Genomic DNA, 13,674 nt, shown 5'->3' with positions numbered 1-13,674 from the left:
ACAAACAAAGAATTGTATACTAATTTTCAATTCAACAGTCAAAACTTCAAAAGGGTTACAATTTAAAATTAACCCAAATCAAAATTCTAAATTAGCAAGTTCCAAATAAATCCCCAGTTCAATTCTCCGCAGTTCCAAACTAAATAACTAAATATACCCCAAAAAACTCTAAATTCTTAAAATTACAACATACATAGAAAAAATTGAGTAAGTACCTATAATCATTGGGAGCGGGAACTTCAGATTCGTCGATAACATTGGTAGAGAAAGTTCTAGAAGTGGAAATTAAAGAGAATCGGCGAATAAAGAGCGCGGTGAAGAAGAAGAAGAAAAAGATGGAAGTGGTGGTTTTAGGAGATTCCAAAGGGTTGTAGAAGGACGGAATTTGGTCGGTGTGAAGGACGCCATTTTTGGAGGGCGCTGTAGTGAAGAGAGAGAAAGACGAGTGACAATTAGTCCAAAATTCAATGAAGGGTGATAAATTGAAGATTGAGAGAAGCAGCAAGAAGATTGACGTTAGGAATCTAGGAATTTTTTTTTTTAGGGTTCATAATTTGGGGGAAATTGAGAATTTTTATTTTCAAGGTATCATAATTTGGTGTTAGGAAGTTTTAGAAACAGTAAAATTAGGATAAAAAAAAGCCTCATAAGAGTTACCCACTTTCAACCCTTTTTATTAGACTCAACCCTTTAAAAGCCCATTCTTTAATAACTCTTTAAAGCCCGTCCCATTTAAATATTGGATGGATAAAACCCTTTTATAAAAGGGCTGGGTCAGAGCTTTAAATGGGCCCCTAACCCATTGAACAGGTCTACACACGATGCATGCGTAAATCATTTGATATTCCTTCAGTTTAATTTTTGTAGGCAATAGTTTTAATTGTATTTTGAATAATGAGATTGAATCACCATAGTAAATACAAATTTCAAGACCTAGAAGTTGCCATATTTTTTGTTTTTGGGACTTGAAGACAGTTGAAGTTGTAAAGTTTTATGTTTCCTCCTTAAACACATGCTTGATTCGAGGAAATACAACACCAACTAGATAAATAAGGCAGAAATTATCTTCACCACTACAATAGATCAATAAACCATTTCATTGAAAAAGCGTGTAAATCACAGTATTATGAAAATGGTACACAAAATGTAGAGCTCGCAGCTGTGTTGAAGGGAGTTTTTTATTTGATTCATTTGTTACATTTTTATGTTAGATAGATTAAAATCCTTCTGTAGACGTTTCACAACTATTTATCAATGAATCAATCTTATCATAAAATAAACAAGTTGGTAAGTTTATAAACATCGAGATATTGCATAATGCACATTACGAGTAACATTTAAAAATGAGTACTGTATTTTACAAGCTTAAGCCAACACATAATTAAGAAGAGGTTAATTAAATAGCCCCAATGTTCTTGAGACCAAGTACAACACCAACACCAATAATGTGACCAACAGTGCCACAAGCAAGAGTGTCTGCAAGTGTAAAACCAGCAGGGTCACCAGTTTGTAGTCCAGAGTCTCTTACTTCCAATTTCAAACCAGCTGTTGCTTTCCTATTGGCTGATGGTGCTAGCCCAAATCTTCCAGCAAACAACATTAGTGTTGTTGAGGTCACCATTATCTGTCCATCACCCACGTTAATTAATCATGTATCAATATTCATACTCCATCCGTTCACAAACTCCACACAACTCGCAAGGAGAGTATTAGGATGTCCGGAAAATGTTGTCAATATTCCTTAGCTGGTTTTTTTTTTTCTTTTAAACTCGAGAAGTGGGAATAACCCACCTAGAATAAATGGTTTCTAAGTGAAATCGTGTCATATTTCATATATACTCAATTCGGAGGAGTTCGGGAGTAAATCATACAGTAGAGGCATAAGAAAATTAATCTTTACTACGGAGTATATATGTACAGGAACAATAGATGAGCTTCAACTTACCAAGTTAGTGGATGAGCCAATGAAATCACCACATCGTGCACCCAATGCACCCTTTCCTTTGCCCCTCATTGGCAGAGCTGCTGACTGCAAAATATGTACAACAATCAGATCAATTGAATTGTTTCAGTAAATCACTTTCTAAGCTTTACAACAATTTAACATGCTACTTATATACTAACAAGTCGCAACACAATCCTTGTACAACAATGCTAGATACAAAAACCCCGATAAAATCATGCAATCTTATACTAATAACGCAACAAGTAAATATATTAAAATATAACATTCATAAATAAAAGCGTAATATGCAATTTGAAGTAACAAGAGAAAGAGGAAAGAGTTATAAACACAAACCAAGCTCTTAACCGGGAATGAAGCTTGCTGGGGTCTAAGCCCAGTGAACTGCGGAAGAGAAGTCATTACAACTGATGCCATTGAAGATTATTTCAAAGTATTATTTTCCAAAACAATAGGAAATTATTAAAGCTGCTCAATAAATTTTTAGTGGGGAGAAGTTTGTCTGAAAGATCTTAAAAATGGAGGGATGCTACTATTTTGATCACAACCACAAAAGTTGTTGTGTGGCTAACTTGATGTTAGATTAACTATATTCATTTGTTGCTTACATGGCATTGTGCTATTGGTTGTCTCAACTTAGGATAAGATGCTCAATGGATAAATTATACTTGTACAATACTTATAATTGCTTCAATATAATTGTAATTTCCGGATTCATTGTCCATTTAATACATGTAAAAAAATTCACGTACCGTTAATAATACTAGGAAATCGAAATACAAAATTCATCTGAAATTTAGAAGATTGTTTCATAAATGAAAGTGAAAGTTAATTGTGATAGTTTAACTCAATTCCTTAATTAAGATTGCCAATCAAATGGGACAATATTAGAGGAACGAAAAGAAAAAAAAAATATATATATATCATTTTCACCTCCAATTCTTTTTCTCCCTCTGGTGCATCAGCAAGTATCGAAGGGCGTTCATTTTACCAAATCAAATTAATTATGAAACATTTGAGATGAATTAACACTCAGTGTATTAGTTGGTTTTCTGAGTTTTGGGTGAGAACTGAGAAAATAAAAAGTCAAAAAAAAAAAAAAAAAAAAAATCAAATAAGTAATAAGCAGAGCAGATTTCTTTAGATAACAAATCTTAATCCAATATATCCGTGCACTTATATAATTGCTCATATCATTCTCAAGATCTCAACTACTACGTATTAGGTAAGAAAGTTTCTTTTCAAGATACAATGGAACTTTTACAAAAAAATGACAAGCTGAGGCACAACCATTTTAGACATATGAACCAAAACCCTAAGCCACAAACCATACAGGATCATCATCTAACAGACCCATAACACGCGAGGAGGGGGGAGAAAAAGAGAACAAGGAAAACGAAAAAAAAAAATTATATCAACGGGTTCTCCATTAGAGACCCAGGACCTGTGCATGTGGCATGTAGACAAAAATCGATGCCTCCAACCAATCATCATCTGTGTTTCATACAGCTCGCTATAATGGTAGGCATATATGACCAAGTACAAATCTGCATCCCTCGATTAAGAAGCAGCACAAGCTTATAGGGGTAAATCAGAGTCTCAGAACGTTTCCTCCATGCAATCAAACTCATCCATCTAATCTTCCTTTGAAGCACTTGAATACTCTGTTCCGTTTTCATTTGTTGTTACATGGGAAGAACCAGTCGATGAAACACCGTCAGAATTTACACCACCTCTGAAGCTGTTAGCTGCTAGGGGTGGATTTGTGTGAGCACCAGCAGTTGCTGGTCTGTTTCCTTGCTCCGCTAAGTTTTTGAGCATGTTCATAACAGTGGGTAAAACTCTAGTTGACAAGGAAAGGAATCCAGGCAGCTGTAAGGGGAAAAAAAAAAACCACAGAATCAGGCTAACATAGTGCACAGACAAATCACAAAACAACAATATACAGAAAACACAGAAAGTAGTGCTCAAATGCTACATTTTTTCTCCTTCAATTTACTTTCTAGACATGAGGAACATGCTACATCTACATTTCTGTCTCCAACATCACTCTAATATATTCAAGTTCTGACATCATGAAATATTGCAATCAATCAATCAAAGCCTTAATCCCATAATTGGGGTCGGCTACAAGAACCAAATTTGATTATTCCGTGTGGTCATCCATTAAAATCTTCCTCCTCCATCCCTTACGATCCAATGCTTCATCCTCATGTAAATCCATATACTTCATATCCTCATGAAATATAGCAGTTGACAATAAAATTAGGAACTGTAATAGCCTGACTGATCAGAGATGCAATAACTGAGGTCCTATCAATTGTATACAATAAGCAAAAGCAAAAATACAAGTACACTACACAAAAGAGACTTCAATCAATATAATTTTGACCAATAAAACTTACAACGCCATGACGGAATTCATTTGATACATCCATTTGCACCCACAATGCTTTGCTTACTAGAAAGGCAACAAAGAGGACGAGAAGATAAAGAGGATTCCTGACACAAGATGAAACACTAACAGTGAGCAAAAAAAGAAAAAGAATGAATGGAGAAATTAATTAACATATGGAGAAAGTAGTACCTTAAAAGAGTCATGAACTCATTAAAACCTAAAATGAGCATGGCAGCAATTGCCCATGGAGGTGGCAACCAATTGTTGCTACGCCTGCTGGCCTCCTGAGAAATTAAAGATAGCAATATATGTGAAAAAGACAAGCTCTGGTACACAGACGCTACTTTAGAAAATAATCAGCAGGTCAAAGTAACTGCTTTTGTTATTGGTAATACAAAATAACAGACAAGAACATAATTGAAGAGCTCAAGGAGATGAATTCATGCCTGAGCAGCAATGGCCTGACTAACAGTATATTCTGTCTCCATCTGGAATTGCCTCCACAATTGTTTGCATTGGACAGGAGTTATCAGTGTCTTCGATGATGGAACCTACACTCAAATCATAGAGCTGTCATGGACGCTGGGGTGATAATTTCAAATGATGACTAGTCATAGACAGCAAATACCTTTTTCCCTATAATTTCAAACAGCACAAAAAAGGCAGTGACAAATTTCAGTAAAATAACTACTCTAAAACACAATTCTAAACAGTAGAACACTAGACCGAACTGATGAGTGCAGACTCAGTAAGCTTTCTTAGAACAAGTTGGGAGCTTCCCAGCATGGGCTTTTTTGCTGGACAGCAAACCATCAATAATACAGGCTCAAGTCCTCAACTATTTAGCTTGACATGCAAGAGAAATTTAGTACATGATAACCCAAACTTAGATGCAGCCACACATTGACATACAACGCTCCAAAGTACATTAGACCGTTGGATGCAACTCCAAAAGTACAAATTCAGTCTCAGGAAGTTCCTACTGCCAAATCTTAGTTTCCAGATTTACCAATTACCCCCATTAAACATGTGCTTTGCACAAATTGCAATCAGTTATGCGCAAGCTGAAATTGACCCAGGTGTACTAAAGACAAACAGAAAGTTCTTCATGCGTGATGGGCATAATTAATAATGACAAGAAGAAATTTAAGAAAGATTACCATCTACAAGTCTATTGTAAAAAGAGCTTGGAATCGAATAAAATCTTAAACCAATAACACCCTCCACAACCACCACCCAGTTGTAATCCTGCTAAAGCAAGGTCAAAGATATGTCCTCGGTATTCATCAAGCTCCCAATAAGCCAAGAGCACTACCTCCACGACTTTACCCAACCTCACCGACTTACTGTTATACAAACTCAATGGACCCTAATGCCACCTTTTAAAATGAGTCCAATACATCCAATCATTTCGCCAACACACCAACCCCCCTCCCCCAGGTTCTATAGCTTCTTTAACACAATCAATTCCATATCTTTTGTATTCCAAATCGTTTCATACATGAATCTCTCTCCAACTAAGGTTGCATGTGTGAGATTGACCTCAACTTAGTCAAATCCACCACCACCTAAGTACCAAACAATCCTTGAACAAAAGCTAGTCAATTAAAGTATGAGATTAGTTTAAAAGAATTACTCCCTCCGTTCCCATTTGATTGACACATTGAAATGGGCACGGAGTTTAAGAGACGTTTGAGTGGGGTAGTTTTATTGAATTGTTTATTGTAAAGTGAAGTAAGTGGAATGTTCGAGTGGGTTGTGGGGATTATTTTAATATAACCTTAAAAGTGGTGGGCCATTGTGTAAGATAGAAAAACAATTTAACATTAGCGGGTCCTTGCCATTTTTAGTAATGTGTCAATTAGTTAGGAGCGGAGGGAGTAAGTTGCAAGAAGCATATGGTTCTAAGCAACATAGCAAGTCACAAATTTGAGCTCCTAAGTAATTTACCATCTATGCTAATGCATCTAATGAAAATTTGAAAGTGAAAACAATATATTAATCTAACAGCATTTAAGAGTAAAAGAAGCACACCTTCTCCCAGCTGCTTGATGCTAGCGGATCTGACACTGTCAGACTCCTGTCAGTAGAATTACTTTTATCCACTAAAGCAAGAACTAATGTTTTATCAATATCATCAGATTCGTCATCCAACCGTATTGCAGCCAGAACAGAGAGCAGTTTAAGGGACTGCAAAAGCATTTTGCATTACAAATGTAGATTAGTATAACATTATATATTATAATGAGGAAACCAAATACATATAGCAAATCACCAAAACATCATACCGCAGAACGAGCAAGTTTTGTAATAGCCTTAATATCCTCTTTCCCAGTCCAAACCCGCGGCATTGAGTCGGAGTCGTGGCTAAACAACATTGTGAATCTAAACAAAAGGGGGAGGGGAAAATCATAATCAGCGCTCTCAAAGAAACTGAAATGAATTCTTATTAGTAAAATTGCACATTCATAATATTCAGCCCTTACCTATCCTTCATACGTATCAATATCTTTCCTGCTTCTTCCTTGGCTTTTCCCTCAACCACACCTCTTGCATAATCCTCTAATCTTGCTAACATTTTGCCTCTGGTTGCCTCATCCAAGTCAAAACCAGAAAGATCATTAGCTAGGCCAGAAACTGCTGACTGAGTCTCACGTCGAAGAAGTTTTTTAATTGATGGCCAGGTCTCATCATTTGCACCATCCAAAAGTGCCTCAACAGGCCCTGCAAGAGCCTCGTTTAATTTTGCCTGCATTGGGCACGTTAAATAAAATGTTAAAGATCAATTTTAACAGTGTATGTAGACAAGAATATGAAGCTTGAAAGAATTAGTTATTCCACAATAAATTTAACCAAGGACATTCAAGAACTATATGGCTATATCATTGTGAAAGTTACTGTAGGTTCACTCTACACGATAATTTTGAAAAGAAGGAAAGAATTAGAAGGGCTTAGGATGGATATATTCAGAAGGATAAGAAAGCTTGATGAAAGGTTTTACCCAATTCCAATGGCATAATCCTCTATCTTCTTTTGCAAGGTAATCAGCTCTAAGACTGGCCAAGACTACAAGCATTTCACCCAACTTCAGGCTCCAGCAAAACCTATTTAGATGTTGCTCAATTGACATAAGGAGATAGAGAGCATTGGTAGCTCTCAAGTTCTCCTTGAAAAGGTTTTATAGATTTATTCTTAAAAAAAAGGGAATTTGGATAGGGAACTAGAGAACATCGGTAGCTCTAAACCTTTTTTAAATCTAAAGATCTTTACAGTAGCTCATAAGAATTCGCAAAATGAGGAAAAAAGAGGTGTTACGGGCTTAAAGCTATATACAGGCCCAATTTAAATAAAAATCCAACACAGTAAGTTTCCCAAAAAAAGCACATCACAAAGACATTATAGATAACTGGAAGTAATACCTCATAACTGGAAGTAAGTTCAGCCAATTTGGCAGCACGAACAGTAGCAACATATTCATCCAAATCACGGACAAGCTTGGACCTCATTTTAGAAGTATCCCAGCTTGCTTGTTCAATCACAGCATCTTCACAAAGAAAAGGTAAATATCCAAGTTCACTTCATACAGATTTTCATGGTAGAATCAAACTATTATAAACTTTTTCTTCATACAATAACAAATCGCCAGTTTAAAAGGAAATAGGCAACATGTCTCCCAATTGGCTTATTCAATCATAGCAAATGTGCAAAACTAAAATAGTATTAAAATTATAAGATCACTTCATTAACAATATCATGGTAGGATCAAATTTGACAGAATTCTCTTCATATAATAGCCATTTCTCAGTTCAAAGAGAAAAGGGTTAAAAATTTGATTTACTGAGGTATTAGCTTTAGTCTCCCATGCAAAGCAAAGAAAACCCTATCACAAAGTTACCCTCAGGCTACACAACCTCATCAATGCCTAAAGGATGATTACTGATGTAAGCACAGCAAATACACCTTGCCACCTCATGTAGGGAAAAAAATGAATGTGGGTAAGTTCATAGTAAATAAAAATGTTTTACCTGCACATCCTTCATCAAATAGATTCATAAATGTCTGTTTGCATCTGTGTGAAGCAGCAGAAAACCCTTCCCCGCTACTCAAAGCTTTGTCAAACGCTTCCTTAAACTTCTCTACTGTTTCAGACCGTACATGTCCCAAAATGGAATGGAAAGCCGGTTGAACAAGCTAATACAAGTCAGCAGAAAAGAGAGATACAGTAAGAATCAATAAGGTAAATGCACAAGAAAAAACTGTTATTAGCTGCTAGCCTGATAGAAATTATATTGACATGTACAGTTTCAAAATATACAAGATATAAAAGAACGTCACAGCTAGCTAGGCTAGTTTCACTCCCATGCATAACATATATTACACAGCAGAAGTACAAAATATTTGTAAGTTTAAAAGAGGATAGATGACTTTACTTGCAGTAATTTATCTTCTAAATGCCTCCTCTTGGAAGTTCTAACACCCTCATCAAAATATATGACCTCTGAATCATACCTGAATGGAGGAAAGAAAGTACATGTAACTAAATATAACCACAAAACCAGTGAGGATGAAAAAATAGCAAAATACAAAGAAATACAACAGAAATCCAAAAGCTGTTCCTTGACGAAATATTCCCAGTGAGAAAGAAAAACAGAAATACTGAACATACAAGAAAATACCCTTAAAAGGGAGGCAATACGATGACAACAGAATTTGGAAAAAAAAAAAATTATACTCACTCAGACAAACAGTTCCCAATAATTGCACTTAGCTTCTTTCCAAATCCAGCAACAGGGCCAGATTGTGAGGCCTCCTCCAGCTGAAGCCAATCCTACAAATATAGCAGCAAATAGACCAGCAGAAGTAAGAAATGCAGCAAGAAAAGAGAGATCATCAACAAAAGATCACACATAGATGAGGGGATCTAAATAAAATTATACCTGATTTTGGGTAAAGTTGCTATACTTTTCATTGGCAATTTCTTCACAGCGAACTGTAGCCACCATGACCTAAAAAGGACTTGAGCCATGAGCACTAATCACATATTACAACATATGCCTTGACACCTAAATAGAATGCGTTAAATCAATTACTTTGTGAGCAGGAAGGTCAAGGTCCCTGTTTTCCTTGATAACTTGCCATATCTGTTGAGCACTGAAAGAAAAGCCAGAAGCAGGCACGACTCCCCGGCGATCTCCAGCAAGCCCGCCAGGAGCTATAGATTGGTAGAATCTCTGTCTCAAATTAGCAACCTTCATCCATTCACAGAAAGTCAGACGGAGTATAATAATACCCATACATTAGTCGATTAACCAAACTTGAGTGAAGACATTGCAGTTCCAGATTTAGTTTTAGCTTCTAGGAACGAAACTTCAGATCAACTTGGTAGGATTCCCTAGGAAACTTTAAATCGGAAATATGAGAAATACAAACCTTTCTCTCAGGCACATTTTACAACCCTCCCACTTCAAACAAAAAAGAAAAGAAAAGAAAAGAAAGGGGGAAAAGCAAATCTGAAAATCTAAAATTAGCCAAGATGTTTTGTCAGGAAAGAGCAATGATCATCACAGTTGCATTACAAGCAGGCATTAGTAAGACAGAATGGGAGAGGGAGGGAATCTAAGTGACATACCTGCTCTTTAAAAAGCTCTTCTTTCTCTTCATAACTGGAAAGAGCGACAACTTCAACCTGGCAAAGTTGACAGCAAATGGACAACACAATCTCGTTGGTCAAATCTTCTTGAGGCTCTAGTGTTAAATTGACGTTCCACAACATGAAGCTGAAAGATTAGCTTACATTGAAAAATTCGCTCAGGGGTGTATCTTTATGAGCTTGTGGCTTAGGAACTGAATCCCATATCTAGCAGGAGAAATATGGTCAGAAAACATTAATGTCACGGTTGGTCATGGAATGAAAAAGCACAAAGTAATCACCTTTTGAATATCTTCTCGCAGAACTGGTTCAAGATTTTCAAGGGGCGTCTGGTACAAACAGAAAATAGAGATACTGGTCAAGTTCTAAAAATTGACAACATTCACTATTCATGAGGATTAAGTTAATTCCAGAAAGAAATAGAAGATAAACTCACCCTTGTCTTATCACGTATCACAAACATCAGAGTTGTTTTACGAGGACTAAACAATCGCATCATCACCTATAAGGAAGCACAGCCATAAATAAAAATTAATGCTTACCCAATCTATACATCAATCAATGTACAAGGAGACTGGCTGCAAGTCTGATAAAGCATGCTTTCAGATAGCAAAAACAAATAGAACTAAATTAGAGAAACAATGTTGTACTTGGAAAACAGTCTTCAATAGCGGTTTATTTGCTGCCTGCTCACGCCCTATGTCATGGCACCACCTACATCAATTACAGATTTACTGAGCAAATTCTCAAATAAATAAATAAAAAAAGAAGAAAAAAAAGAAAAAAAAAAAAAAGAATATAAAAAAAAGTCAAACAAATCAGGAAAGCAAACAAGTAGTTTATGCACTTACATGTTTATAAGCACTATATCAGAAACAGCAAGGGCAAAGAGGGCACTTTGTTTTTCAAAAGCAGTATCGTCCTAGACATGTCAAGTGGAAGAGTTCAGTAAGGGTTCAGATTTTTTTATGTAAAACATATCAATGAAAGTGGACAAAACAATCCAAAGCTGAAGATAAATAAACGGGAAATGGTAATCACCTCTCCTCTCTCTCTACCGTCTGTACCCTCCAGATCCATAACTAGAGTACAGGGCTCAATCCCAACACAATTTGCTAACCAAATACCTTTGGTTGTCTGAGACCTAGAGAATATAGAATTCCGTCAATATGACTATTTTATCTTTGGTAACAAACACAATTTGGATAAGAACATATCCAATTACCTTCCTCTAAATGCATCCATCTCCCTGAAGTTGGTTCCAAATAAATGATTCAATAGCGTACTTTTCCCTGTAGTAAGAAGAAAAAAAAAAAAAAAAAAAAAAAAAAAAAAAGTGATCACTAAATAGGATGCAGCCACCTTAGCCATATAACACCACTGCAAGTATGCAGTGGGTACAGAATTTCATTAAATAAAATAAGTGCAACTAGAGTAGAGAAGTTCGTAAAAAAAAAAAAAAAAAAAAAAAAGAAAAAAAAGTTCAGCTAACAGACAACATAGCCAAGAAACATATGTTTTAGATATACATACATCTTAAGATGCATAAATTGGTAAAATAATTGCACTTAGTTTGTTCAAGAACTACTCCAATACTCCATACATTGTAAAATTATAAAACAGCATCCACTAAGTTATAAGCTAAATACTTTTTTATAACAAAAAAAATAAAAAGTAAAACATACCACTGCTTTGTGGACCCATGATGGAGACTATGGCATATGAAAGCCCACATTCTGCCAGCCTTACTCCTTTCAAAAAACTCTCGAGCCCAGCTACATTGAACATACCATCTCCATCGATCAGCTGGGTAGAACAACATCTATCATCATTATCTGAGAAAAATAGACATAACCTTAGTAAGGCAATACATTCATGATTCTAAAAGCTTGGCATGATAAGAATGCTAAACATAAATGAGATTTCTTGATAATCTGCTTCGGAATATCAGTTTAAAGAAGATAAAATATTTTTGCTTCTTTCCCCCAGCCATTAAGTCATCATAGAGACATAGAAGTCATAAGAAGCAATCGTGATAAGCAATAAATTTCAACCAATGTCCATCAATGAATAAACCGTTGTTTTAACACTTTCTGAAACCCAAATACAACATTAGAGCTGTACTCTCATCTACAAAAGCACACTGACAGATACATTTCATATTGTTTCTACTCTCTCCAAACATTCTACCCTCCAAGCATTAAGTTTTGATAAAACAACCAAATTTCAGAAGCAGCAAAAGTCTCAACCAAACACACCAAAACGTTTTCTATGACCTATCCTCAAAAAGAACTAGAATCTTACCAATGAAAGCACACTAGCAGGAAAACCGTCAAAATTACGATCACCAATTTCATAAGACACCCCAAAAAAAGTTTCCAAATAATTCACCTTCCAACAGTAAAAAAAAAATGGAAATTCAAAGAACCCGGTTCATAAAATTAAAATCTTTATCACTTCCCCCAACATTTGAGACAAACACTAGTCAATTCATGATCCCCAATTACTCAAAATTAGGGCAAGTAACAGTAGAGTTTCTATAAATAAAAACCTAAATTAATTAAAATCCCAAACACCTGAAAATCACATATAAAGCAATTGCATGAGAAACGGCGCGATTAACCCCGCATTTAAAATAAAACCAATAAAAAAAAAAAAAAAAACCGACATTAAATTAATCTAGAAACGGAACATAACCGAAGTAACATCATCAATTGTAAAAAAAACAGGGAAACAAATTTAATACAATTGAATTCAATTAGATCAAACAAAAACGTAAAATTTTATCAAATAAATTGACGAGAAATATACCCATTTCGTCGAATCTGATCCGATTGCACACGAGGTTGAAGAAGAAGGATCGAAGAAGAAAGAGAAAATTAGGAGAGAGAAAATTAAAAAGGGGGAAGATGACGATGTCGTCTGTGTGTAGAGGGGTTTGAGGAAGGAGATTTGTACAGTATTATTTTAATTAAATGCGTCCGTCGTTGTTGTATTGGTATTCTTTCCCAGAAATTAAATATGGGTTTTTTTTTTAAATAAACTTTACTGAAGATTTTAATAATGTACATATCATTGTTTTTGCTATTTTTACTATAAACAGTAAAATCTTAGATTTCCAATTTTAGTGATACTAATATAGTAATATGAAACAAATTCTAATACCTCATAAGTTCGTATAGGGAAGGATTGTTTACATTTTTGATTTTTTTTTTTTTTCTAAAAAATGTTTGTAGAGAAGTTTAAATTTTTATTATTAGTTGAGATGAGACGAATGATCAAATTCAAGCTATTAAAATTTTTGTGAAATGCAAGATAAAATTAGAGAAAAGCAAATTTTCGAATCCATGTACAGGGATATTATTCAATCATATGAGTTCCAGGTTACAAGGTGATATTCTCATTACTTACATTGAGATTGAGAGCTTACAACCTTTTTGTTGTTTAAGCTTACATTTACTACAAATTTAGTTTCAAAATATTACCTTTTTTTCAATCAATTTTTGCTAGATAACATCTATACATCCTTTAAAATGTATTACGTCTATAAAAAAAACTCTATTATTAAGTTATAAAAGCGCAAATTATCAACATATGCAAGTAGTGTATTCAAGTATGAGTGCAAAAAAAATATTTGGCATGTCATCTATGTAACAATGTGTA

General features: G+C 35.1%; 2 protein-coding genes across 2 annotated transcripts; both read right to left on the bottom strand.

The window, feature by feature from the left end:
- Positions 1-1,265: 1,265 nt before the first annotated feature.
- On the bottom strand, positions 1,266-2,520 carry LOC110719847 (photosystem I reaction center subunit psaK, chloroplastic-like). Its single transcript, XM_021898831.1, has 3 exons — positions 2,300-2,520; positions 1,946-2,029; positions 1,266-1,624 (listed from the first exon to the last, which is right to left on the bottom strand). Exons 1-3 carry the CDS (start codon positions 2,378-2,380, stop codon positions 1,397-1,399), a joined length of 393 nt encoding a protein of 130 aa, XP_021754523.1. The 5' UTR covers positions 2,381-2,520; the 3' UTR covers positions 1,266-1,396.
- A 582-nt stretch (positions 2,521-3,102) lies between these two features.
- Positions 3,103-13,080, bottom strand: LOC110719846 (protein ROOT HAIR DEFECTIVE 3-like). Its single transcript, XM_021898830.1, has 23 exons — positions 12,823-13,080; positions 11,697-11,846; positions 11,237-11,303; positions 11,053-11,155; positions 10,863-10,933; positions 10,662-10,725; positions 10,448-10,513; positions 10,293-10,340; positions 10,156-10,218; positions 9,991-10,047; positions 9,452-9,610; positions 9,299-9,367; positions 9,098-9,189; positions 8,792-8,870; positions 8,387-8,552; positions 7,781-7,905; positions 6,848-7,110; positions 6,650-6,746; positions 6,396-6,551; positions 4,808-4,912; positions 4,551-4,645; positions 4,369-4,465; positions 3,103-3,835 (listed from the first exon to the last, which is right to left on the bottom strand). The coding sequence occupies exons 1-23, from the start codon at positions 12,824-12,826 to the stop codon at positions 3,599-3,601; spliced, it is 2,433 nt and encodes an 810-aa protein (XP_021754522.1). The 5' UTR covers positions 12,827-13,080; the 3' UTR covers positions 3,103-3,598.
- Between the last annotated feature and the right edge of the window lie 594 nt (positions 13,081-13,674).

This window comes from Chenopodium quinoa, unplaced genomic scaffold, assembly GCF_001683475.1.
Source record: "Chenopodium quinoa cultivar QQ74 unplaced genomic scaffold, ASM168347v1, whole genome shotgun sequence".
NCBI lineage: Eukaryota > Viridiplantae > Streptophyta > Magnoliopsida > Caryophyllales > Amaranthaceae > Chenopodium > Chenopodium quinoa.
The sequence above is the reverse complement of the archived record's forward strand: the minus strand, read 5'-3'. Positions and strand labels throughout refer to the sequence as shown.

What these genes read in the sequence shown, in the direction of transcription:
- LOC110719847 (XM_021898831.1), bottom strand. Translation starts at nt 2,380, where the DNA reads ATGGCATCAGTTGTAATGACTTCTCTTCCGCAGTTCACTGGGCTTAGA. An exon ending in CATTCCCGGTTAAGAGCTTG is followed by an intron (nt 2,030 to 2,299) that starts GTTTGTGTTTAT and finishes CATATTTTGCAG; the next exon opens with TCAGCAGCTCTGCCAATGAG. An exon ending in TTGGCTCATCCACTAACTTG is followed by an intron (nt 1,625 to 1,945) that starts GTAAGTTGAAGC and finishes GGTGATGGACAG; the next exon opens with ATAATGGTGACCTCAACAAC.
- LOC110719846 (XM_021898830.1), bottom strand. An exon ending in ATTGGGAACTGTTTGTCTGA is followed by an intron (nt 8,871 to 9,097) that starts GTGAGTATAATT and finishes TCCTCCATTCAG; the next exon opens with GTATGATTCAGAGGTCATAT. An exon ending in CATCAAGCAGCTGGGAGAAG is followed by an intron (nt 4,913 to 6,395) that starts GTGTGCTTCTTT and finishes ATTTGAGTGTAG; the next exon opens with GTTCCATCATCGAAGACACT.